Source organism: Chionomys nivalis, chromosome 7 (assembly GCF_950005125.1).
Source record: "Chionomys nivalis chromosome 7, mChiNiv1.1, whole genome shotgun sequence".
NCBI lineage: Eukaryota > Metazoa > Chordata > Mammalia > Rodentia > Cricetidae > Chionomys > Chionomys nivalis.
In genome coordinates, this window is record NC_080092.1 from 99,869,878 (window position 1) to 99,895,130 (window position 25,253).

The 25,253-nt window shown below is 49.5% G+C and overlaps 1 protein-coding gene across 1 annotated transcript in view; it reads left to right on the top strand.

Moving 5' to 3' along the window:
• Positions 1 to 25,253, top strand: part of LOC130877121 (E3 ubiquitin-protein ligase RNF213-like) — a 92,912-nt gene that overhangs the window by 41,852 nt on the left and 25,807 nt on the right. Inside the window, exons 22-41 of the mRNA XM_057774040.1 lie at positions 765 to 982; positions 1,173 to 1,313; positions 1,417 to 1,584; positions 2,859 to 4,014; positions 4,586 to 4,779; positions 4,924 to 5,079; positions 7,488 to 11,084; positions 12,659 to 12,795; positions 13,163 to 13,258; positions 14,961 to 15,079; positions 16,713 to 16,832; positions 17,223 to 17,341; positions 17,706 to 17,847; positions 18,098 to 18,236; positions 18,862 to 19,053; positions 20,275 to 20,405; positions 21,823 to 21,977; positions 22,991 to 23,203; positions 23,452 to 23,633; positions 23,961 to 24,081. Coding sequence (XP_057630023.1) covers positions 765 to 982; positions 1,173 to 1,313; positions 1,417 to 1,584; positions 2,859 to 4,014; positions 4,586 to 4,779; positions 4,924 to 5,079; positions 7,488 to 11,084; positions 12,659 to 12,795; positions 13,163 to 13,258; positions 14,961 to 15,079; positions 16,713 to 16,832; positions 17,223 to 17,341; positions 17,706 to 17,847; positions 18,098 to 18,236; positions 18,862 to 19,053; positions 20,275 to 20,405; positions 21,823 to 21,977; positions 22,991 to 23,203; positions 23,452 to 23,633; positions 23,961 to 24,081 — 7,496 coding nt within the window. The remainder of the gene's footprint in view (positions 1 to 764; positions 983 to 1,172; positions 1,314 to 1,416; positions 1,585 to 2,858; positions 4,015 to 4,585; positions 4,780 to 4,923; positions 5,080 to 7,487; positions 11,085 to 12,658; positions 12,796 to 13,162; positions 13,259 to 14,960; positions 15,080 to 16,712; positions 16,833 to 17,222; positions 17,342 to 17,705; positions 17,848 to 18,097; positions 18,237 to 18,861; positions 19,054 to 20,274; positions 20,406 to 21,822; positions 21,978 to 22,990; positions 23,204 to 23,451; positions 23,634 to 23,960; positions 24,082 to 25,253) is intronic.

Genomic DNA, 25,253 nt, shown 5'->3' on the forward strand with positions numbered 1-25,253 from the left:
TTCACTGGGGTTTATTTTACTCAGACAATGTCCCTCAGGTTCTTGTGTAGAAACTTTCCTTTGTCATTTCCTGCATGGTATGACTGCTGGCTGAGAATAGCTGAAGGTCATTCAAAATTTTATTTTTATTTTTTATCAATTATTTGGTTTGTAATAGTGTTTTCTTCATGTATGTATGTGTGCCACATATGTGCCTGCTGCCTTTGTAGATCTAAAGAGGGTGTTGTGTCCCCTGGAACTAAAATTAAAATAGGTTGCAAGCCACAAGATAGGTGCTGGAAATGAAACCTGGATCCCTTGTAAGACCAATAATTGCTCTTCACCATGAGCCATCTCTCCGGCTTCCCCTTCCCACTTAACCTTTCCTTCCAGAAGACAGGACTTGCACAGAGAGATTTTTCTGTAACTTGCTCATGAAGGTTTTCCATGTGTACCTGTTGAGTGGACAGAAGCCTATGGAGGGTTGTCTCAGTTTCTCCATTGTCAGCGTCTTCTTTTCCAGCACGTTTGTGTGGTTTAAGTGATGTGGTGTAGTAGACTCAAGGCTATAAGGTGCACAGCAAGCCTAGCATAATGCCTGGGACACTGTTGTCTGATAAAGGTAGCTATCAGTCAATAGATTCGCTATTATGTTCCACATCCTTTGGAAAAGCAGGAAGTGGGTCAAACAAGACATTACCTTGGTGCTCTATTATAGCTTCACTTAGGATTTTTGCCCCAAACTCAGCGTGGTCACGTGCTGACCTCCCCTCTTTCCTCTCAAGACATCAATGAACTCAAGGTGTTTGTGGACCTGGCCTCCATCTCAGCGGGGGAGAACGACATCGAGGTGGACCGGGTGGCCTGTTTCCATGACGCCGTGCAGGGCTACGCCTCCCTGCTGTACAAGATGGACTCCAGCACAGATTTCTATGGGTTTGTGGATCATCTGCAGGAGCTCTGGAGGGCCCTGGACAATGACCAGCACCTGCCCAGTAAGCTGGTGAGTCGACTCGGGATCCAGTGCAGATATGTTGAGTGACGGGGCCTTGATGAACAAGACCGAGCACAGGGACAAAGCGTGGGTGCGGGGCAGGGTGCGGGGCAACTGTACCCCAGCAAGAGCAGAAGTGGGGGCAACAACAAGAAAATGGCTTCTCACTCCAGCCTGTTGCCTGCTTCTGTCCCAATAGCAAGATTCTGCCAGAAATTTGGAGTGGCTGAAGACAGTGAAGGAAAGCCACGGGTCTGTGGAGCTCTCGTCTCTGTCCCTGGCCACAGCAATCAACAACAGGGGCATCTATGTTATTAGGGCACCCAAAGGTGGTCAAAAGGTGAGCTGCCCAATCCTGGTGCAGTTTTGTGCAGCCTGTGGTCTTGCTATAAACTCATGGACTCTGCACCAGAAACTAACTTTTAATGTGTGCTGCCTCCCAGATTTCCCCAGACACCGTCCTATGCCTCCTCCTCCCAGAGAACCGTGGTGTCCAGGGGGGGCTGCGCAGCTACTCCACAGAAGAGCTGAAGGAGCTTTTAAATAAGCTCATGCTCATGTCTGGGAAGAAAGACCACAGCAGCAGCGCAGAGGTGGAGAAGTTTTCAGAGGTGAGCATTTGGGTTTGTGCCGCTGCCCCACTGGGTGGCTCTGGCCTCAAGCTGGCCCAGGTGCTTTCCTTACTGAGCTGTAGAAATGTCTGGATTGACACAGAGCTTTGCTCTGATACCCAGAGGGTGGTGCTGATGGCTCTGCCGGATGCATGGCACCCCAAACCACAACTCCAGAGAAGTATTTGAAGCAGGGCAGACCCAAGAGCAACAGGTCCTCAAGAGCCTCAGGAGGAGCTGTCATGAGCTGTGGAGATGAGGTGACCGCCCGACAGTCCTTGAGGGAAACCATCACTTTGCTTCCTGTATAAACTGGCAACTCTGTTGTGCGGCTGTTGAGGTGGAGGGATCTTGAGTTTGAGGCCTGCCTGGGAACATGAGACCCTGCTTTTACACACATAGTCACGACACACACACACACAGACATACAAGTGTGCACAGTCTATACATTAACATCCTTTTCTTTCCCTGGACATGGTGGCACACACCTTTAATCCCAGTGCTCAGGAGGCAGAGATGGGGATCGGTTCAGTCTGGTTCCATAGGGAACTCATGGATAGTCAGAGCTACATAGTGAGAGTTGCCTCAAAAAAGCAGAAAGAGTGACTAGAGAGATGGCTCGGAGGTTAAGAGCACTGACTGCTCTTCCAGAGGTCCTGAGTTCAATTCCCAGCAACCACATGGTGGCTCACAGCCATCTATAATGAGATCTGGTGCCCTCTTCTGACATGCAAGCATGCATGGAAGGAATGTTGTATACATAATAAATAAATAAATCTTCAAGAAAAAAAAAGCAGAAAGAGAAAAAGAAAAAAAGGAAGTCCTCTTATTCAGCTGACCGTGTAACTATAAAGAAGAGCTGTGTGTGATGGATATTAGGAAGATTTTTGTGAAAATTGTGTTTCAGTGAGACAGTGATCTGAGCCTAAGATCTTGGAGCTGTAAGCAGCAGCTTTAATAGGTTAGTGTGTGTGCTTGTGTGTAGGTTAGTGTGTGAGTGTGGGTGTGTAGGTTAGTGTGGGTGTGTGTGTAGGTTAGTGTGTGGGTGTGTATGTTAGTGTGTGGGTGTATGTGTGTAGGTTAGTGTGTGAGTGTGGGTGTAGGTTAGTGTGTGGGTGTGTATGTTAGTGTGTGTGCTTGTGTGTACGTTAGTGTGTGTGTGTGTAGGTTAGTGTGTGGGTGTGTATGTTAGTGTGTGGGCAGGTGTGTGTAGATGAGTGTGTCTTCCCTGCAGCCCTGTGCTATGCCTTGACCTCATGGCTCCCTTCCCCCAGGTCTTCAGCAGCATGCAGCGGCTTGTGCATGCCTTCATAAACCTGCACTGCGCGGGAAACATGCTGTTCAGGTCTTGGACTGCTGAGGTCTACTGCTGCCCCAGGTGGGGCATCTCCATCCGAATGGACTTTGGCTTGGAGCTGGTAGGCCAGTTGGCAGAGAGTGGTGACGTCATCGAGCTCCTGGGAGCCCTCTGCAGGCAGATGGAGGACTTCCTAGACCACTGGAAAACAGTAGTCACCCAGAAGAGAGCCAAACACTTTTACCTCAACTTCTACACAGCTGAGCAGCTGGTCTACCTGAGCAGCGAGCTCAGGAAACCCAGACCCAGCGAAGCTGCCCTCATGATGCTGTCCCTCATCACAGGTGAATGCACCGTCCATGACATCTTAGAAGCCAGCAGATCCTGTGAAAGCGATGCTGCCAGACACTGCCTGAGGGAGGTGGTGGAAAAGCTGCCTCAGCAGCTACTTTCTGAGTCCAGCTTAATGGGCAAGCTTCGGGTTATCATGGAGCAATCCACAGAGTGCATGAGTGCCTTCCTGCCCAACTGTCTGGACCTGGATGCCCTGGGTAGATGCCTGGCTCAGCTGGCCACACTGCGTGACTGTCCTGTGGAGCGGCCACTCCCCAAAGGCCTGCAGGTTGGCCAGCCTAACCTGGTGTTGTGTGGCCACTCTGAGGTGTTGCTGGCCGCACTGGCCATGTATATGCAGGCCCCCAGGCAGCCTCTGCCCACCTTTGATGAGGTGTTGGTCTGCACCCCGGGGACCACAGTCGAGGAGGTGGAGCTATTCCTTCGACGCTGCCTCACGCTGGGCTCCCAGGAGCACAAGCTCTACAGCTTGCTGTTTGCAGACCAGCTGAGCTATGAAGTGGGCTGCCGGGCCGAGGAGCTCTTCCAGAGCCTGCGCGCACAGCGCCACCGTGAAGACTACCAGTTGGTGATGATCTGTGATGCTGCCCGGGAGCACTGCTACCTCCCCTCCACCTTCAGCCACCACAAAGTCCCCCTGGTGCCCCAGGCCCCACTGCCGGACATCCAGGCCTACCTGGAGAACCATTATCAGGTCCCGAAGCAGACCCTGTCGGCAGCGGCTGTATTCAGAGACCGGATGTGTGTCGGGATCGTGACCTCTGAAAGAGCTGGTGTTGGTAATGAAAGAGCCTGGGGGTGGAGAGGGCCCCTCTACCAGACACTGCCCAATGGCGCTTCCTTTTCCGGCAGGGACACTGAGATGAAGTCCTTCTTCAGAGGTCTGCTCCTCCTTAGCTGTAGACCAGTTTCCCTTCTCGCCTACTTGTGAAAACTGGCAATTCCTGAGAGCCCATTCCCTCCGCTCAGGAGCCTTTTTACTTCCTCTGCAAACCCCTGGCCCCTTACGATCAAGTCGGTTGTGGTTGAGCAGAAACTGATCGTCCTTTGGTTGCTGTCTCTTCCTTCATCCCGTCCACTCTTCCCTGAACCACACTGTCCTGTTGGGAGAGTTTGTTCCCACGCTCTTGCTCTTGCCTTCACCGACTTACGTGCACCAGCAGTAACAAGGACAAGGCAAAGTTCGTCAATGGCCGTAGACAGGGAACCTGGAGACATGAAGCCAGTTGGCAGCGATGGTGCATTGAATGCATTTTGAGTTAAACAGAGAGTAGCTTCCACGACATCTCCATATTGTCTTCCTCTCCGTCTGTAGACTTGGGGTCTGATTTCCGCGTGTTCCCCTTGCAGGAAAGTCGCTCTACGTGAACAGATTGCACAAAAATCTGAAAATGAAACTAAAGGACAAAAAGGCGCCTCTGAAAACTATTCGCTTGACGGACCCTCACGTAGACGAGAGCCGCGTCCTGAGCTCCCTCCTGCCGTTCCTGAAGAAGGACTCTCAGAAGACGCCTATGATAGTCCACATTGATGTCAGCACTTCAGTAAGTGTCTGACATCACCTGCCAGTGCCTGACACGGGCGGGAGACACGGTTCCCAGATCCTGACTGCCTCCTCTCTCCACACACAGTCCTGATCTACGTCATCCTGTCAAGGCTACACCCTCACAGTTCTGTGTCTCCTGCAGGTCCAGACTGGGATTCCTGTCTTTCTTTTCAAACTCCTCATTCTGCAGTACCTAATGGATACAAGCGGGAAAATGTGGCTTCGGAACCCGTGCCATTTATATGTGGTTGAAATCTCACAAGAGCCCTCAGCACAGCCAAAGAGATCTTCTAAACTGGTGAGTACCAGAAAAACAAACACAAAGGTTTTGCTGTGGTGATGCACAATTCATCCTGGTTTGTTTCTTGTCAACTTGATACAAGCTGGAGTTATCTGAGAAGGGAGAACCACAGTTGAGATTGCCTGTAGTCAAGGCAAGTCTGTAGGCCATTTTCTCTTTTTTAATTATTTAACTATTTTTAAAATTGTTTTTATTAAACTATATATTTTTCTCTACTCCCCTTCCTCCCTCCCCCCCCTTTCTACCCTTTCCCATGATCCCCATACTCCCAATTTACTCAGGAGATCTTGTCTTTTTCTACTTCCTATGTAGATTAGATCCATGTATGTCCCTCTTAGGGTACTTTTTGTTGACTAGAGATTGTGAATTTTTGGCCGATTTTTCTTTGCTTTATGTCTAAAATCCACTTAGGAGTGAGTACATCTGATATTTGTCTTTCTAGGTCTGGGTTACCTCACTCAATATGTTTTCTAGATCCATCCATTTGCCTGCAAATTTCAAGATGTCTTTTTTTTCTGCTGTGTAGTACTCCGTTGTAGAAAAGTACATGTTCTTTATCCACTCTTTGGTGGTGGGGCATTTAGGTTGTCTCTGGGTTCTGGCAATGACAAATGATGCTGCTATCAACATAGTCGAACACATGTCCTTGTGTTATGATTGAGCATTTTTTGTGTATATACCTAAAAGGGGTATTGCTGGTTTTTGAAGAAGGTTGTTTCCTAATTTTCTGAGAAATCATCACACTGACATCCAAAGGGGCTGTAGGGCTGGAGAGATGGCTCAGTGGTTAGGAGCATTGCCTGCTCTTCCAAAGGTCCTGAGTTCAATTCCCAGCAACCACATGGTGGCTCATAACCATCTGTAATGAGGTCTGGTGCCCTCTTCTGGCCTTCAGGCATACACACAGAGAGGACATTATATACATAATAAATAAATCTTAAAAAAAATTAAAAAAAAAACAAAACCCAAAGTTCTTGTACCTTTCTGCATTCCCACCAGCAATGCAGAAGTGTTCCCTTTTCCCCACAACCCCTCCAGCACAAGTTGTCATCAGTGTTTTTGATCTTGGCCATTCTTACAGGTGTAACATGGAATCTCAGAGTTGTTTTTAGTTGCATTTCTCTGATTACTAAGGATGTTGAGCATTTTTTTAAGTGTCTTTTAACCAGTTTAGATTCCTCTGTTAAGTGTTCTCTGTTTAGGTCTGTACTCCATTTTTTCATTAGATTATTTGTTATTTTGATGACCAATTTCTTGAGTTCCTTGTATATTTTGGAGTCAGCCCTGTGTCCTATGTGGTCTTGGTGACGATCTTTTACCATTCTGTAGGCTGCCATTTTGTCCTGTTTTACAGAAGCTTCTCAGTTTCAGGAGGTCCTATTTATTATTCGTTTCTCTCAGTGTCTGCGCTATTGGTGTTATATTTAGGAAATGGTCTCCTGCGAGTGCAGGGCATATTCTTAATTAATGATTGATGTAGCTGGGCCCAGCCTGTGAGGGAGTGGGGAGAGTCCCACCTTAGGCCTGTGGTTCTGAATGGCACAAGGAAACAGGCTGAGCAAACCCTGGAGAACAAACCAGTCAGCAGTGTCCTCCCTAGTTGCTGCTTCAGTTCCTGCCTCCATCTTCCTGTCTGAGTTCCTACTCTAACTTTCCTCTGTAATGGAGAGAGCTGGAAGATGAAATAAGCCCTTTCTTGACCAAGAATTGTTAGGTCATGGGGTTTTATATCAGCAATATAAATTCTAATTAGGCCAAAAGTTGGTACCAGCTTCATGAAATATTGCTGTGACACGCCTGACCATGTGCTTTGGAGAAAATTATGGTGACATTTGAACTCGAGGCACTGAGTGCTGAGAGCTTAGTAGACTATTTTCTGGGAGCTTGTAAGATTAGCATGCAGAGAGTAACACAGACGTAGAGACCTGGCTTGTGCCGTGTAGAGGGAAGTAAAGATGCATCAGGGATGTCTGAGTGATGTTTTGATGTAAGCAGCTGTGGTTCTGGTCAGCAGGGACTGAAGAATTGTTAAAAAATGCTTCCTTGGTAAGGATGTGTCTCTAATACTGTTCTCTAAAACAGCAGCAGGCAAAAGATGCCAGCCTGTGGAGAAGGGGGTAAATGGTTAAATCCCATGTAGACTTGGAAAGGTAAAACACAATGGCACTTTTTGTTGCTGTGGTTGGTTTTTTGTTTTTTATGTGCATTGGTGTTTTGCCATGGGTGTCAGGTCCCCTGGAACTGAAGTTACAGATAGTTGTGAGATGCCAAGTCGGGGCTGGGAATTGAACCTGGGTCCTCTGGACAAGCAGTGAGTGAGTGCTCCTCTCAGTTGAGCCGTCTTTCCAGCCCCAACGCGAAGGCAGTTTTTAACAAACTTGATGACAGTGTGTTCCTCTTTGCAGAGTGCACGTGCAGCTCTGTCCAGGTTTCTTGACATCTTCCCCAAAGTTACCTGCCGTCCTCCCAAGGAAGTGATCACCATGGAACTGACTCCCAACAGGAGCCACAGGGAACCAGGAATGGACCCAGGGGAGTTCAGCAGTGAAGCTTTCCAAAGACCTTACCAGTATTTAAAACGGTTCCACCAAAACCAGAACTTGGACACATTTCAGTTCGAAGAAGGCTCCGTGGAAGGCTCCCCTGAGGAGTGCCTGCAGCACTTCCTGATTTACTGTGGTGTGGTCAACCCTTCCTGGGCAGAGCTCCGGAACTTCGCTTGGTTTCTGAACTGTCAGCTCAAGGACTGTGAGGCTTCTGTCTTCTGCAACCCAGCTTTTACTGGAGACACACTCAGGGGCTTCAAGAACTTCGTGGTAACCTTCATGATCTTAATGGCGAGAGATTTTGCCACTCCGACTCTCCACACTTCAGACCAAAGCCCCGGTAACCACATGGTCACCATGGATGGAGTTGCTGAAGAAGACCTAGCTCCCTTCTCTCTTCGAAAGAGATGGGAGTCAGAGCCCCATCCCTATGTTTTCTTCAATGGTGACCGCATGACCATGACATTCATAGGTTTTCACTTGCAGCCCAACAACAATGGCTATGTTGATGCCATCAATCCCTCAAATGGGAAGGTCATCAAGAAGGATGTCATGACGGAAGAACTGTTTGATGGGCTGAAGCTTCAGAGAGTGCCCTTCAATATCAACTTTGACAACCTGCCCAGACATGAGAAGCTTGAAAGACTCTGCCTGGCACTGGGGATTGAGTGGCCCATTGACCCTGATGAAACGTACGAACTCACAACAGACAATATGCTTAAGATCCTGGCCATTGAGATGCGGTTTCGGTGTGGGATCCCAGTTATCATCATGGGAGAGACAGGCTGTGGGAAAACCAGGCTCATCAAATTCCTTAGTGACCTCAAGCGTGGTACTGTTGAGGCAGAAACTCTGAAGTTGGTGAAGGTCCATGGGGGGACAACTCCATCCATGATCTACTCCAAGGTCAAGGATGCTGAGCGCACGGCCTTCTTCAATAAAGTCCAACACGAGCTGGACACCATCTTGTTCTTTGACGAAGCCAACACAACGGAAGCTGTGAGCTGTATCAAAGAGGTCCTGTGTGACAGAGCAGTGGACGGTAAGCGCCTAAAGGCGGACTCTGGCCTGCATGTCATTGCTGCTTGCAACCCTTACCGGAAGCACTCCCAGGAGATGATCCTCCGCCTGGAGTCAGCAGGTTTGGGATACAGGGTGAGTGCAGAGGAGACTGCAGAGAGGCTGGGCTCCATCCCGCTGCGGCAGCTGGTCTACCGCGTCCACGCTCTGCCTCCAAGCCTCATTCCTCTGGTATGGGACTTTGGACAGCTGAATGACTATGCTGAAAATCTCTACATCCGGCAGATCGTGCAGAGAGTGGACTTTATCACGGAAGACCACACTTCTGTGATTGTGGATGTACTGTCCGCCTCTCAGCAGTACATGAGGAAGAGGGCGAATGAATGTGGTTTCGTCAGCCTCCGGGATGTGGAGCGCTGTGTCAAAGTTTTCAGATGGTTTCATGACCACAGCGAGATGCTCTTAAACAAGCTCCATGACTTTCTCCACGAATCCAGTGACAGCAGACACACCTTTGAGAGAGATCCTGTTCTCTGGTCCCTGGTAATGGCCATTGGGGTGTGTTACCATGCCTCTTTAGAAGAGAAAGCATCCTACCGCAGAGCCATTGGCAGGTGCTTTCCAGAACCATACGATGACAGCAAGGTCATTCTTGATGACATCACTCTTGTACAAGATCTTTTTCTGAGGGGGGCACCCATTAGGACAAACATAGCCAGGAACTTGGCTTTGAAGGAGAATGTCTTCATGATGGTAATCTGCATAGAGCTTAAGATCCCCCTCTTCCTGGTGGGAAAGCCCGGCAGCTCCAAATCCCTTGCCAAGATCATTGTAGCGGACGCCATGCAAGGGCAGTCTGCCTTCTCCGATCTCTTCCGCCGCCTGAAACAGGTGCACCTGGTGTCCTTCCAGTGCAGCCCCCACTCCACCCCGCAAGGGATCATCGGCACCTTCAGACAGTGTGCTCGCTTCCAGCAGGGCAAGGACCTGCAGCAGTATGTCTCTGTGGTGGTGCTGGATGAGGTCGGACTGGCAGAAGACTCACCCAGAATGCCTCTGAAGACGCTGCACCCCCTGCTGGAAGATGGGTGCATTGACGATGATCCTGCCCCCTACAAAAAAGTGGGCTTTGTTGGCATTTCCAACTGGGCTCTGGATCCTGCCAAGATGAACCGGGGCATTTTTGTGTCACGAGGCAGTCCCAGTGAGAAAGAGCTCATCGAGAGCGCTGAGGGCATCTGCTCTTCGGACAGGCTGGTTCAGGACAGAATCCGAGGGTATTTCGCACCCTTTGCCAAGGCCTATGAAGCAGTGTGTCAGGCCCAGGACAAGGAATTCTTTGGGCTTCGTGACTATTACAGCCTCATCAAGATGGTCTTCGCCAAAGCCAAAGCTTCCACTCGGGGGCTTTCCCCACAAGACATCGCTCATGCTGTCCTTCGGAACTTCAGTGGGAAGGACAACATCCAGGCGCTGGACATCTTTACAGCCAGTCTTCCCGGGGCCAGGTACAAGGAAGACGTCAGCACTGTGGAACTGATCAAGCAGAACATTCACAGCGGTCTGCAGTCGTCCAGCAGGGGGCAGGACGGGGCCGAGTCCCGTTACTTGCTGGTGCTGACCAGGAACTATGTGGCCCTGCAGATCCTGCAGCAGACGCTCTTTGGTGAGGGCCAGCAACCGGAGATCATCTTTGGCTCCGGCTTTCCCCAGGACCAGGAATACACCCAGATCTGCAGGAACATCAACCGGGTGAAGATCTGCATGGAGACGGGAAAGATGGTGGTGCTGCTGAACCTGCAGAACCTGTACGAGAGCCTGTATGATGCTCTCAACCAGTACTATGTCTACCTTGGGGGCCAGAAGTACGTGGACCTTGGACTGGGTACTCATCGAGTCAAATGTCGAGTCCACACTGACTTCCGCCTCATCGTCATTGAGGAGAAAGATGTGGTGTACCAACAGTTCCCTGTGCCCCTCATCAACCGGCTGGAGAAGCACTACCTGGACATCAACACCGTGCTGGAGGGGTGGCAGAAGGGCATTGTGCGTGAGCTGCAACAGTGGGCCTGTGATTTTGCAGATGTGAAAGCAGACCAGCTCGTTGCCAGGCACAAGTACAGTCCTGCAGATGCGTTCATCGGCTACCACTCTGATGCGTGCGCCTCCGTGGTGCTGCAGGCCGTGGAGAGGCAGGGCCCCAGGAACCTGACTGAGGAGCTGTACCACAAGGTGTCTGAAGAGGCCAAGCTCATCCTGCTGGATTGTGCGACACCAGATGCTGTGGTCCGGCTGCGTGGTTCCGCACTGGGCTCCTTCACTGCGGAGCGGCTGTCGCGGGACTATTACTCCAAGCAACAACACAACTCCTTCGCAGACTTCCTCCAGGCCCACCTGCGCATGGCCCATCTGGAGGGCCAGGCTGTCTTCACAGAGGTGACCATCTTCCCATAGACTCACCCTCTGCTGATCCAAGGGTCCTAGGCTCCTAGGGTCAGGAACTAAACCTGGATTTACGCCAAAATGCAGGGTGACTTATAGGTAGCATGGGTATGCTGACCCTGAGCTCCCCATTATGTTCTGAGCACAGTGGGTAAGTTCAGCGTCCCTGGCCTCACACTGATCTCTTGTAGGTCAGTGTGTGTGGAGCTTAGAAAGGCAGTGTTCAACCAGGGTCAGCATCACAGGAAGCCTGCTGTGCCCGCGATAGGAGGACAGATGTGGCTTTCTTTAAGAGGCACCCCTAGGGCTGGCTGGGCACATGCAAGGACAAAGGGACTGAGATTGAAAACCTCTGAGAGAATTCACTGGTAAAGCTTGAGGCTCTAAGCTGTGAGTTTTGTGTCCTGAGGTTGAGATGATCAGAAAGCTCTTTCAGGGGTCCTCAGTGGCTCTGCTAAGGAACTCGATCCTTCCTGCCAAGAGCAACACTGCAGGTGAATGTCGAGAAGGGCTGTGGCAATGGGACAACAGTGAGGCAGAGACCATCATGGAAGCAGGTCAGTTAGAAGCTTCAGGATCAGGATAGTCCCTGCACTCAGGAGGCAGAAGCAGACAGATCTCTGATTTTCAGGCCGTCCTGGCCTACTAATGTGTTTAAGGACAGCCAGGGCTACACAGAGAACCCTTGTCTTGAAAAACAAACAAGCAAACAAAGAAATGGCTGGGTTGTTGGAGAGACTGTTCAATGGTGAGAAGCACTGGGCACTGGGTTCTCTTCCAAAGGACCTGGGTTCAATTCCCAGAACCCACATGGCAGCTCATAACCAGCTGTCACTCTAGTTAAAGGGGATTCAGTGCCTCCTTCTGACCCCTGCAGCGACCAGACATACAAGGGGTGCACAGAAATGCATGCATGCAAGAGAGAGAGAGAGACAGACAGACAGACAGACAGACAAAGGTTGGGTACAGACCACAGGCTAATTACTGACTTCATGGAGGGGCAGTGGGCATGGGCACTTGCTGACAGGCCACTCCCAGAGCCCTCCTCACCTACCTCACTGCCGCAGGCTTTGATTAGCAACACAGGAAGTTTAGGAATGAGCATCAGGTTTTGAAGTGAGGGACTCAGAAGCTCAGGGATCAGGCAAGGAGGTGAGAACTGGGGGCTCAGGTGTCAGCACAGCCTAAGGGATATTTGAGTTTGCAGTGTGGGCGTGGCCCACTGAGAACTGCTCTCACTGGAGGAAGAGGCCAGAGGCTAACACCATCTGACACCAGGAAGTCTATCATGTGGAGGGAGTGAGATTTGTGCTGGGTCCTAAAGAATCCTGAGACTCTCTAGAAGGGTCCAAACAGGAAGGAGACCAGGTACCTGTCAGGGCACTTCTCTCGGGTGCTGTGAACCCTGTATCTCCTCTTACCTGTCTCGTCTCTGGAGAGTCTCTGGGCCTGTGTTCCTCCTGGACACACGGGCACTCATCATGGCAGGGTTCAAGCTCACGTGTCTGGGCTCTAACAGCACAGCCTCCCCACTGGCTTCTGGCCAACAGTTCGCCCCCTCTTTGCAGATCACCACCTTCTCCAGACTGCTGACCAGTACGGACTGTCGAGACTTGGAGTCTGAGCTGAGAGGACTGGCCTCAAGGCCTGCGGTCCTGTCACTGCAGCAGTTCGACACTGAATACTCCTTCCTTAAGGAAGTCCGGTGAGGTGCCCTGCTAGCTCCACTCTCAGGGACCCAGCCTGGCCTGGTGTCATGGCGGGGCTGTAGTAAGTGGCACTGGTCAGTGAACTGGGGGTGGGGGCTTCAGTCTGCAGGGTCATGCCGAGGGCTCCCACTCGGCCTCTCTGTCCCCACTACTGTAGTCCTCTCACAGAGCTTCCCAGCCTGGTCCTCTGTCTCCCAGAAAGCCTTGCTGGCCATTTGGAATTCTGCTGAGTCATCTGCTTACCTCACCAGGGCATCTCTGCATGCTTTTTCTGTGTGGCCCTGGCCTCACCCTCCATCAGGGAATTCCTTTATCCATTTTCCTGGACGTGGAACTCACCTGGTAATTCCCTTTCTCCTCCAGCTCTTGCTTAATGAACCCAGCCAGCCGTAAAATCCTTGTCATCCAGACGGACTTTGACGATGGCGACCACGGCGCCCAGCTTGTAGCCTCTGCCAAGTATGTTTTCAGGGTTGTCTAGAAGAAACAACACAGGGAAGCAACACTCCCTCACAGCCTCAGAAGAATCTCTCTCTGAAGCACTGCAGTGCCACGAGAAACAGAAATTAACAAGAAAATTCTCTTCCTTGCAGCAGACGTCTATACAAATAAATGAAAAAAGCTGGAGGTCTAGGGACTAGCGCATTCACGTGAGCAAGAGGACCTGAGTTCAATCCCCAGCGCCCATGTAAAGTCTTGGTGTAGCAATGCACACTTGCCGTACCAGTGCTGGGGAGACAGAGCAGATGATCCTTGGGCAAGCTTAGCCTACTGAGAGAGCCCATGTCCTAGTGACACTGTCTTGATCTCTCCTAAGGACTGATACGTGAGGTTGATCTCTAGGTTCCACGGTAGTGCACACACGTGCATGCACAGCTACACACACTGCGGGGAGAGCAAAACTGTAAACACAAGTGTAAACAGTAGCCCTTTAATAGTATGCTTAGCAATGTCCTTGAACGATGTTTGCGGTCACTCTAGCCATGGTTTCCAAATGCAATGAATTTTTTTTGCAAGATCAAGAGCAGTAACTGAGGAGACTGTGGGAGTGTTCTGGAAATGGGATGTGTGTGGTTTGTGGATGTGTGTTATGTTTGTGGTTTGTACATGTGTATTATGTGTGAGTGTGGTGTGTGGTTCTTGGATGTGTGTGTGTGTTTGACGAAGGTTTGTTTTTTTTTTTTTGATATTTTGATTTTTTTTGATATTTTGAGACACTATTTTTTTAATATTTATTTATTTATTATGTATGCAGTGTTCTGCCAGCATGTATCCCTGCAGGTCAGAAGAGGGCACCAGATCTCATTACAGATGGTTGTGAGTCACCATGCGGTTGCTGGGAATTGAACTCAGGACCTTTGGAAGAGCAACCAGTGCTCTTAACCTCTGAGCCATCTCTCCAGCCCCCAAGAGACACGGTTTTTCTATGTAATGATGTAGGCTGTCCTGGAACTCATTTTGTAGACCGAGCTGACCCCAAGCTCCCAGAGATCTGCCTGCCTCTGCTTCCCCAGAGCTGGGATTAAAGGCGTGTGCCACCACTGCCCAGCAACCTCAATTATGTTCATAAACCAGTTCTCCATCACTGAGCTACAACAGCCCTCTTTTTAATTTTTAAAATAATCATTTTGACTGTGAGGGCATATGTGTGTTTGCCTGTATGTACATGTACCTGATACCTACAGAGGCCAAATGAGGGCATTGACTCTCCTGGAACTGGAGTTGCAGGCAGCAGTAATCCGCCATGTGGGTGCTGAGAATCAATCCTGGGTCCTCTGGGAGAGCAGCAAGTGCTCTTAACTGCTGAGCTCTTAACTCTAACCTTGAACTTATAGTCCTCATGATTCAGTCTCCTGAGCAGTGTGACAGGCCTGTGCTACCAGGCCCTGCTTCTAAAGTGTGTGTGTGTCCTTTTCAACACTGTGCGCAGGGCTCCTTAGCCTGTATCACAGCAAAGCAAAGACTTGAGAGCACACGATTCTATTCAGGAAAAGAAGGGCACTCCTGAGCAGAGGATCCTGGGAGGACAGGAAATGAGTGCAAATCATCATGAGGTTGTGAAGGGCATTTTAATCTCCTGACACTGTGAGACTGAGATTCCCCGTCAGCTCTCAGCACAGGTTTGCTTGCCTGGTACTGATTTGTTTTGCTTTCTAAACAGGTATTCCACCATCAATGAAATTAACAAAACTCAAGGAACGAAGGACTTTGTCTTCATTTATTTCATCACGAAACTTTCCCGAGTGGGAAGTGGTACATCGTACGTGGGGTTCCATGGAGGTAGGACCACAGTACCCCAGGACAGAGGTTCTCAACAGTGGGTCACATGTCAGATATCCCGCAGATCACATATGTTCCTTACAAGTCAAAACAGTAGCATGCTTATAGTTATGAGTAGTAATGAAATCATTTTATGGTTGGGGTCACCACAACATAAAGATCTGTTTATGTTAAGGGGTCACAGCGTCAGGACGGTTGACAGCCACTGCTCTAGTGTATATTCCTTTAAGTAGTATTTGAGGTGTGGTCCTATGTCTGGAATTAGAATTTGAATCCCAACAATACTTGTAAGTCACAGTTAGGTTTTTCACTCAGTTACTGAAGCGGTACTTTTAGCTGGGTATGGTGAATGCACACACTTCTATCCTTGATTTTTGGAGGCTGAGGCAGGAGGATTGCAGGTTCAAGACTAGATTACAAAGAAAAGACTTGGTCTCAAAAACAAAGAAAGAAACGAACCAACTTTGGCACATAGCAGTGCCGTTGGCATCTCCGTGTCTACACGGGTGAGCACTGTCAGCTGACTCCCACCTTCTGTGGTGGAGGAATTCTGGGATCTTCCCACGCACTAGCGACAACACACCTGCGTTTCTCCCATTTCCTGTCAGTTTTCTGCACTGACTCTGGGAGAAATGAATCACGCGCCTTTACTAATGATGACGAGGTGGCTGCACTGTCACCCATGGGCCCTTTACTAATGATGACGAGGTGGCTGCTGTGTCACCCATGAACCCTTTACTAATGATTATGAGGTGACTGCAGTGTCAGCCATGGGCCCTTTACTAATGATGACGAGGTGGCTGCTGTGTCACCCATGAACCCTTTACTAATGATTATGAGGTGACTGCAGTGTCAGCCATGGGCCCTTTACTAATGATGACGAGGTGGCTGCTGTGTCACCCATGAACCCTTTACTAATGATTATGAGGTGCTGCAGTGTCACCCATGAACCCTTTACTAATGATTATGAGGTGACTGTGGTGAGATATGGATGAGGAGTCCCGAGCTCACCATGGCACTTTGCAAAAGCTTACTTAAGATCTTAAAGAGTGCTTAGGTTGATCTTGTCCACAGGTCTTGTAGTTTCTCCCATAGCTAGGGGCTTAGACTTTGGGGTACTGATGACCCCATCTGCTGGAATGTAATTAAAACTCGGGGTGAAGAGGCTGGAGTGAAAGCTCAGCGATTAAGAGTGCCGACTGCTGGTGCAGAGGACCTGGGTGTGATTCCTAGCACGCACACGGAATTATAGCCATCTATATCTCCAGTTCCAAGGGATCTGAAAACCTCGTCTGACCTGCAAGGCACACACATGGTGTACATATATACTTGTTGGCAAATAATCAATACATAAAAAACATTTAATCAATATTACAAAAAAATCTGGTTTAGCCCAGCCGTATGGACCAGGAAATAAAGGCACTTTCTGTGAATCTTAACATTCTGAGTTTGATCCCCAGGCTCCACACAGTGCTATGGCACATGTGTGCACACACGTACACATACAGATGCACACAAAACTAATAATAAAATAAACAAATGGACATAAGGAGCCAGGCCGGCATATGTGGTTTGCAATGACATAAGGACACGGCTAGACTATAGAGGGCTCCAGTGACTGTGTTCCTCACAGGGCTCTGGCGGTCTGTACACATCGACGACCTCCGCAGATCCACAATCATGGCCTCAGATGTCACTAAACTGCAGAATGTCACCATCAGCCAGCTCTTCAAGCCAGCCGACAACCCTGAGCGTGAGTCACAAGACAGCCATCTGGGGACATGGTGGAGGTGACCAGGGAAATGTCAGGGGCGGCAGTGCTGTGGTGCTAGATGCAGAGCCACGCTGCTCTTGCAGCCCCCGCCCTCAGAGTTTATAACAAACTGTGGTGCTGCCAAGAGGAAGGCACCTTGAGTGTGCCCACAGCTCGCCAATCTACTTAGGGTTCCTTTGCCAGCCCTTAGAGCCAGGCTAGGGAGCACCTGGGCAAGAGTTGGAGCTGATAGACAGGCACATGTTCCTTTACTAGGGCCACCACGACAGATAGGGGCAGGGAAGCCGGGCAAGTCCCAGACCATGTGACACACCCCATTCTGGTCCTCATGGTAACTGGAGCATGTTTGCCTTGCCTTCTGTCTAACAGATGACCCAGAGGAGGCGATGGAGACAGAGACCAGCGAGTCAGGGGAAATGGCAGAGGAAAAAATGGAAGTGGAAGGTGCAGAGGAGCCGGAGATGGTATCTGACCCTGGAGGCTGTGATGTGAGTATTGCTTTTCCCATTGGCTAAGGGAGCTGCATCTTTGACCTCTCTCCTGGGAGTTATAAGAACCCTGTAGTTATGACTGGGGGAGGGTTAGCCTGGACCCTGTCCTCCTTCCACAGTGGATGTGTGAGTGAATCTTTCCCTTCACTAAGTTCTGTCCCATTCCTCATCCTGGCTCGCTTGCTAATGTTGGTCATGGCGGGATATGGCTGGTAGGCTGTAGTGCAACTTTTGCCATAATGACCACCAACTGGGACCACATGGTTGCCAACACGAAACCATCATTTCACATGGGTGGCCTGGCCTTTGTCCAGACTGGAACTGGCAACTAGAAGCCTGTTCTCTTCCTGGGTGTGCACAGGTCCTGGACACCACCAGACTGCTGCGGAGCTGTGTGCAGAGTGCAGTGGGGATGCTCAGGGACCAGAATGAGAGCTGCGCACGCAGCACGAGGAGAGTCACCATTCTTCTTGGCCTCTTAAATGAAGACAGCGCACGCAGTGGTGAGTGAGCTCTGCAACGTAGTGCGCATCTTCCATCTCATGTGGAGAGGGTGACCTTCCAGGCTTCTTGGACCTGGCAGGAGCAGTAGACAATGGTAGAACCCATGGTAATCCATCAGATTATGTAATAGAACTTTTCCTGCCAAAGGGTAGGCAGCTTTTCTCGTGGGTAAGGAGGATCAAACCCTATGATGTACCCTACAACCAAGCATGCATGAATTCATCAAATCAGTTCCCATTATCTTCACAGCCTCCTTTTTGCGGGAATCTAAGATGCACCTCCATGTTCTTTTAAAGAAGCAAGAAGAGAACCAGACCCCGAGTCAAAAGCAGTGGGTCACCAGGGAGGCTGCCAATCAGGATGCCCTCCAGGAGGCAGGCACCTTCAGGTACAAGGGTAAAACCAGCAGGGAGGCCTTTGTAGCACTCCAGTGATGTAGTCTGTTGGTGTGACTCTTAGTGATGCACTCCTGCTGGTGTGACTCAAGGGAGGTCTTTCTCCACTGTGACAACTGTTTCCTTCCTCAGCAGGTTTTAATCTCTTCTCTTCACACTCTCTGTATTAGATGCTAACACTAGATACCAGACTCCAACATTACTTAATAATTGTTTTCCTCCAATCTTCTGATCAATTATTGACTTGGGATGGTGCTGGAGGTTGAACTTAAAAGTCTTGGTTCATGGTATGATGATGCTTGCCACTGATTCACATCATAGTCCTTAGCAGTTCAGCAGCGCAGAGTGATGTAGTTAACAACATGCTGTTAACCATGTAACTCATACTGCTAACCATGTGACCCATGCCGCTAACCATGTAGTCCATGCTTTAAACCATGTGACCCATGCTGCTAACAGCTGAGCCATCTCCAACCATGTTCCCCATTCTTGAAAACACTGGCAAGCTACTGTTATTCCAGCTTCCATGTGGGAACCTCAGGACGAGAATGCAGAGGCAGCAGTAGTGCGTGTCGTGAGTACCCTAACCATAGTGGGTTTCTTCTGCCCCTGCTGCAGGCATACCCTTTGGAAGCGGATCCAAAACGTGGTCACCCCCTTCCTGGCCAGCATGATATCTTACATCGACAGAGATGGCAACCTGGAGCTATTGGCTCAGTCAGATTCTCCAGCCTGGGCCCAAGATCTTTGGATGTTTATTTTCAGAGACATTAAGTTCCTGAACATCCCTCTTGTGGTAAACAACACAGGGTGAGTGGAAGCCTTGCTTTTATGGAGGGGAAGCTGAGAACAGAGCAGCACCGTGTTCTCTCCCCAAGCTAGTGCTGGTACCCTGTGCACCCGCTCAGTGCATCCTGGAGCATCACAGCAGCAGACAATGCTCACAGAAACCCTGAGAGGTCCTGGCCACTCTGCTGTTCCATCTGCCTACTCTGAGGGCACATGTGATGTTCAGCTCACCAGGTTCTATTGTGCACACAGATGCTGAGGTGGCAGAACCAATGCTTTGCCTTTCCTGTGCTTCTCCCTTCCCCAAGGCCTGACCTGTGGGGCTTGGACTCACAAAAACTTTGGCTCCAAAATGTAGACTATAAAGAAATACATGAAGAAGGGGATATTGAAAATTGTGTGGGTACCATGTGTGTGGGTGCACATAGAGCCCCAAAGAGGGTGTTGGATCCCTGGAGCAGGAGTTACAGACCGTTGTGAGCCACTGAATGTGGGTAACTGGAACAGAACTGAGCTCGGGTAGAGCAGAAAGCACCCTTAACTACTGAACCATCTCTCCAGTAATGGGACTCTGAACTGCTGGTGGGAGCACTTACTTAGAGTACAGCGTGCTGCTGATGTTCATGTAAGAAAGCTTCAAGCTTATGTTCAGACCTCTGCACAGGAGGAGTAGGGGAGGCGGAGGCCACAGAGACTTGGTTCTGCCACAGAACTTTGGGCAACTAACTTGGCTCTTGCTGCCACTTTTCTTCTGTCTGTAAACAAGGGTTTTCTTTGAGTTCATATATAGCAGAATCACTGACCTGGAAACCCACCTGCAGCTATCCACAAGACCTTAAACAGTAGTCTTTTAAATTTTTTAATTTTAAAAATTTATTTTGTGTGTGTATGCCCATATGTGCACATACATGTGCATTAGCACAGCATATCTTCCTCAGTCAGGGCAGACCTCTTGTTAAAGGTTTGTTTTTATTTGTGTGTGTCTGTCTATATCTGTTTACACGGTTGTCCATTGAGACCAGAAGAGCCCTTGGAGCTGTAGCTACAGGCAATTATCATCCATGGTGTGGGTGCTGGGAACTGAACTCAGGTCCTCTGGAAGAGCAGCATCTGCTTTTACCTGCTGAGCCTTTTCTCCTATGATAGCCTCTCTCTCTCAGGACTGAAGGGCTGGCGTTGTGCACACTACCTCATTACTCAAGAAACAACTCACAAACCTCCCTCTCGTTTGCCTTGCTGCAGGTCCTCCATCCTGGTACAGAGCCACATGAACTTGCCCAAGGACGCCTGCAATGCTGTGCCTTTCAGCTGGAGGATCAGGGACTACCTGGAGGAGCTCTGGATGCAGGCTCAGTATATCACAGACACAGAGGGTGAGCTACCCGACAGCAGGCTCAAGGCAATGCACAAACATTAACCTGCTCAGCCGGGCATAGGCAGCACACACCTTTAATCCCAGCACTTGAGAGGTAGAATGGGCGGATCCTGTGAGTTCGAGGCTAGCCTGGTCTATGAGAGCTAGTTCCTGGACAAGCTCAGAAGCTGCAGAGAAACCCTGTCTTAAAAAAACAAAATTTTTACAACAAAATCTTCAGCCAAAAAAAAAACCAAAAAAAACAAAACCAAAATTTCAAAAAAAGAATTTACCTGCTCAAGACAGGGCAATTTTGGAGGTTTCAGTTTTAACACTCTAGTAGAGCAGCCCCCAGAATGGTGTTTGAAAACTTCTGTTGCAGGGCTGACAAGGTGGCTCAGTGGGCATAGGCGTCTGGCACCAAGCCTGATAATCTGAATTCAATCCTTGACATCTGCATGTCAGGAGGAGGGAACTGATTGCTACAAGTTGTCCTTTGACCTCCACACATGTGCTGTGATACATGAATACATGTGCATGCACACATACATGCACAAATACATGTAACCATAAATCAAAATTCTACTGAAAGCAGAAGTCTCCATCAAGGGTCATAAGTCTATAGGTGACGTGACAGGGTAAATCCTTCCTGTTTGGAAGCATGACAACTGGGCCATGTTACCTCAGGGAAGAGTTTGCTTCCCAGACTAGGAAGGATTTTCTCACCTGGGCTCCTGGACAACTCAGGGAAATGTCCCCATCATGGAATTTATCAGAGCAGAGCATCCTCCTCCATGTGGAGCCATCAGGTCCTCCCCGTCACAGAGCACCTTGCTGTCAAACATTAGGGATCTGGCCATTGTCCCTCTAGAAAAATTGACAGCCTAGCATCTTGTGGGAAGCAGTTTTCATGCAGAGTCTTCCTCAGCACCTCCGCAGAGGCCCGGATACTCTGAGCAGACCCTGTTTTCCCAGATCAGCTTGGGCCACTCTCTTTGAACCCCTATGAAGCAGGCTGTCCTGGGAGGCACCCTCCTTTTCCTGAAGACAGACCCTCTGCCCCTGCTGGTTCTGAGCAGCTGCGAGCAGAGTCGAGGGAAGCAGATTGATTGTTGGTGTGGCCCTTGACCCCAGCCCGAGGACCAGCCTCTGCTAACCCACCTATAACTCTAGACAGACCACAGACAGGGTGTCACCCGTGTTTTCTCCCTGGGCTAGCTAGGCTGTTCGTGACCCAACCTTAACACTGGTTCTGCCTCTGTTTGTTTTCCCTGCCTTCTGGACAGCGGCCAGGCAGCCAGCACCACTCTGGGCTCCAGTTCAGCACAGCCACCCCTCCAGCCTGGGTCTCATGGCTCCTTCTTATGGCAGTGACCTCTTTCTTCCCTAGACTCAGGGTTTCACCTGTTGATGCCACCCTCCGCCTTCTCCCATAGGGTTATCTAAGAAGTTTGTGGAAATCTTCCAGAAGACTCCCTTGGGCAGGTTTCTGGCTCAGCTCCCTGTGGCACAGCAGCAGGATCTCCTGCAGAGCTACTTGAAGGATTTCCTGCTTTTGACCATGAAAGTGGCTTCAAGGGAGGAGTTAAAGGTAGGTATGGATGATACGGACAGGAGCCCATTCTCACCTCGGCCAGTGTTGCCAGATTAGGATACCCTTAGAGCTTTGGGACACTCAAGATCAAACTCCAGCCTCCACTCTGTGTCTTCTAGAGGCAACCTTGTATCACTTGAAGGAGTTCTAGGATCCCCTTAGTTGCCTGCATATTGGCAAACACCTATAACCCCAGATAATCTATACTCTGTAGTCCCTGCACTGCAGAGATAGAGGCAGGAGGAACAGCAGGTGAAGACCAAAGCAAGTTCAGGAGCAGCCTAGGCTACAGGAGGCCAGTAGTAATAGTAATAATAAAAATAATGATTATAATTAAAATTCATTGGATTGATGCATTTGACTGCCCCAAACCTTCATACCTCATTGCATAGGTATAAATTTGGGAACATACTATAACCTGTAGGGTCAGAGGTTAATGCAGCTCTTCCTAGAAATCATTATGGATCAAGCCTTGTTTGATTTGTGAGACTTAATAAACCACCTGCTGATAGAATAAATGTGGATGTCTGGATGGAATGCAGTGTCTAAGACCTTAAAAGAGAAATGGGGGAGCCAGGTGGTGGTGGCACCCCTTTAATCCCAGTACCTGGGAGGCAGAGGCAGGGGGATCTCTGCAGTTTGAGATCAGCCTTGGTCTACACAGTGAGTTCCAGGACAGCAAGGGATACATAGAGAAGAAAAAAGAAAATGCCCTACAGACTTGCCTCCAGCCTGATCTTGCAGAGGTGTTTTCTCAGCTGAGGCTCTCTCCTCTCCAATGACTCTGTGTCTAGTTGGCATAAGACTACACCAGTTTCGAGTGCCATTGAGCAAAATGACCATAAAACTCCACCAGAAAGCAACCAGGTAGTCATCTTCCTGAAGAGACACGAGCTAACAGATTAGATCAACTTTTTTTTAAAAAACTCGCTTTAGAATACTTAGGATCTTCCACAGAAAAGCATGTCTTCATCATGTACAACTCTGCACTGAACGGCTTTTGTCTCCAGTTGCTGCAGATGGCCCTGTGGTCCTGTCTCTGTGAGCTCCAAGTGACTTCAGGAACGCCTGAGGAAGGGCTCTCTTTGCCCTGGGTGCACCTTGCCTATCAGCACTTCAGGACGCGGCTGCAGAACTTCTCCAGAGTGCTGACTATCCAGCCCCAGGTCCTGAGGAGTCTCAGTGAAGCCGCACAGAAGCAGAGCTGGGCTGGGAGTGAAATGGTAGGGGTCTCCCCGGGGAGGGCCAGCTGGGCCTGCCCTCAGTGACGCATCCCATCCACCATGTGAGCAGAGGGCTTATGGAGCCCTGTCCCCATAGGAGATTCTTTACGGGCCCTGTGCAGTGTGGCAGAGGAATAGGGACAAGCCTGGACCCACAACACACTGGGAATAAGGATGCAGGACTGTGTTGAAGGGTGGTGATGGAGAAGAGGACCCTGCTGGGCAACTGCCAGTTCTCCTTGTTCCAGACACTAGATGCACTTGCAGCAATGGCCTGTGTTGAAGTCCTGACGGGAGACATCCTGAAGCCGAGTCCCAAGGCCTGGTTACAGATGGTGAAGAATCTGGCCATGCCGCTGGAGCTTGTCTGTTCCAGAGAGTATTTGCGGGGCTGTGGGAACACAACCAGAAACACCGTCCAGGAGGTCAGGTGAGCAGCAAGGGCCTGCTCAGTGCACTCCGTGCTCACCCTGGGACCTTCCAAATCCTACAGCCTGCTGAGAGGGTGGGCAGGAGAGACCTCATTGACCTGTGCTTGTGTTGAGCTTGCAGGACCACTGTGTGTTGAGGTACGGAACATGGCTTGGGTCTCCCATGGCCCTGGTGTGGGAAGAGTAGGGCACTGTCTGGAACAGCGCTGTGCAGGGAAAGAGCCCTCGGACTGCCTCACCTCTAGCTCCAGCCTCTGCTCAGTCCTGCTCTCTCCTCCTGTATCTCTGGCTCCCCTGTCAGAGCTCATGGCTAACTCCTTTGACAGAGCCCTGTGGAACCGCATTTTCTCCATTGCGCTCTTTGTGGAGCATGTTCTCCTGGAGACTGAAAGCCAGATTCCCGAGCTGAGTCAGCTGGTAACCAAGCATGTCTTCTTACTAGACAAGGTGAGTGCTGGGCTTCAGTAAGGTCTGCCCCACTCTGAGCAGCATGGAGAGCTGAAGCCTTCCCTGACAATTTCCTCTGGTTGCAGCACTGTTTCCCTAAACCTTATGATTATTCAATAGATTATTTTTTTAATAATTTATTTTTATTTTATGTGCATTGGTGTTTCACCTATATATGTCTGTGTGGGGGTATCAGATATCCTGGAACTTGAGATACAGACAGTTGTGAGCTGCCATGTGGGTGCAAGGAATGGAATCCTGGTCCTCTGGAAGGGCAATCAGTGCTCTTAACTGCTGAGCCATCTCTCCAGCCTTCTTCTAGAGACTATTCTAAAGCAAAGGTTTGATCCCCAAAACTAACATTTCTTTTAAAGGTTAGTAATATATACACAGCCAGTCATTACATTATTTACAAGTCAAAATGTCTCATGATATGGAGGTAGGACCCTAAAAGAGAAATAGGGGAGTCAGGTGGTGGTGTCGCATGCCTTTTTTATTTCAAGCACTGAGGAGGCAGAGGCAGGTGGAGCTATGTGAGTTCAAGGCCAGCCTGGCCTACATGGTGAGTTCCAGGATAGTGAGAGCTACACAAAACAAAATCCTGTCTAAAAAAAAAATAGGGAAAAATTCCGAAGTTGGGAATTTTGTGTTTTGGAAAGCAGCACAGTCAGAACAGAGTTCAATCCCCAGAACCCACACATAAAAGCCAGGTGTTGTGACTTGTACTTGTAATCCCAGCATTGGGTATGTGGAGATCCCTGGGGTTCTCTGGATGGTCATGATTAGTACACTGTGTCTTTTAAGAATGGGGGTGGGATGGGTGTGGTGATGGCACCTGAGGTTGTCTGTCCTCCAGTCTCCACACGCATGTGGACATGCACAGATGACAGCTGAGGTTGTCTGTCCTCCAGTCTCCACACGCATGTGGACATGCATACATGAAAAGCAGAGTCACAGAAACTACGAAGACTGATGGAGAGCAGTTCCACCAAACCTGATAATCCAAGTTAGCTGAGTTTACACAGATAAAAAAATAAGATACTGTAATTTTAATTTGTTTTTGATTTTTTTTAAAAATATTTATTATGTATACAATATTCTGTCTTTGTGTATGCCTGCAGGTCACAAAAGGGCACCAGACCTCATTACAGATGGTTTTGAGCCACCATGTG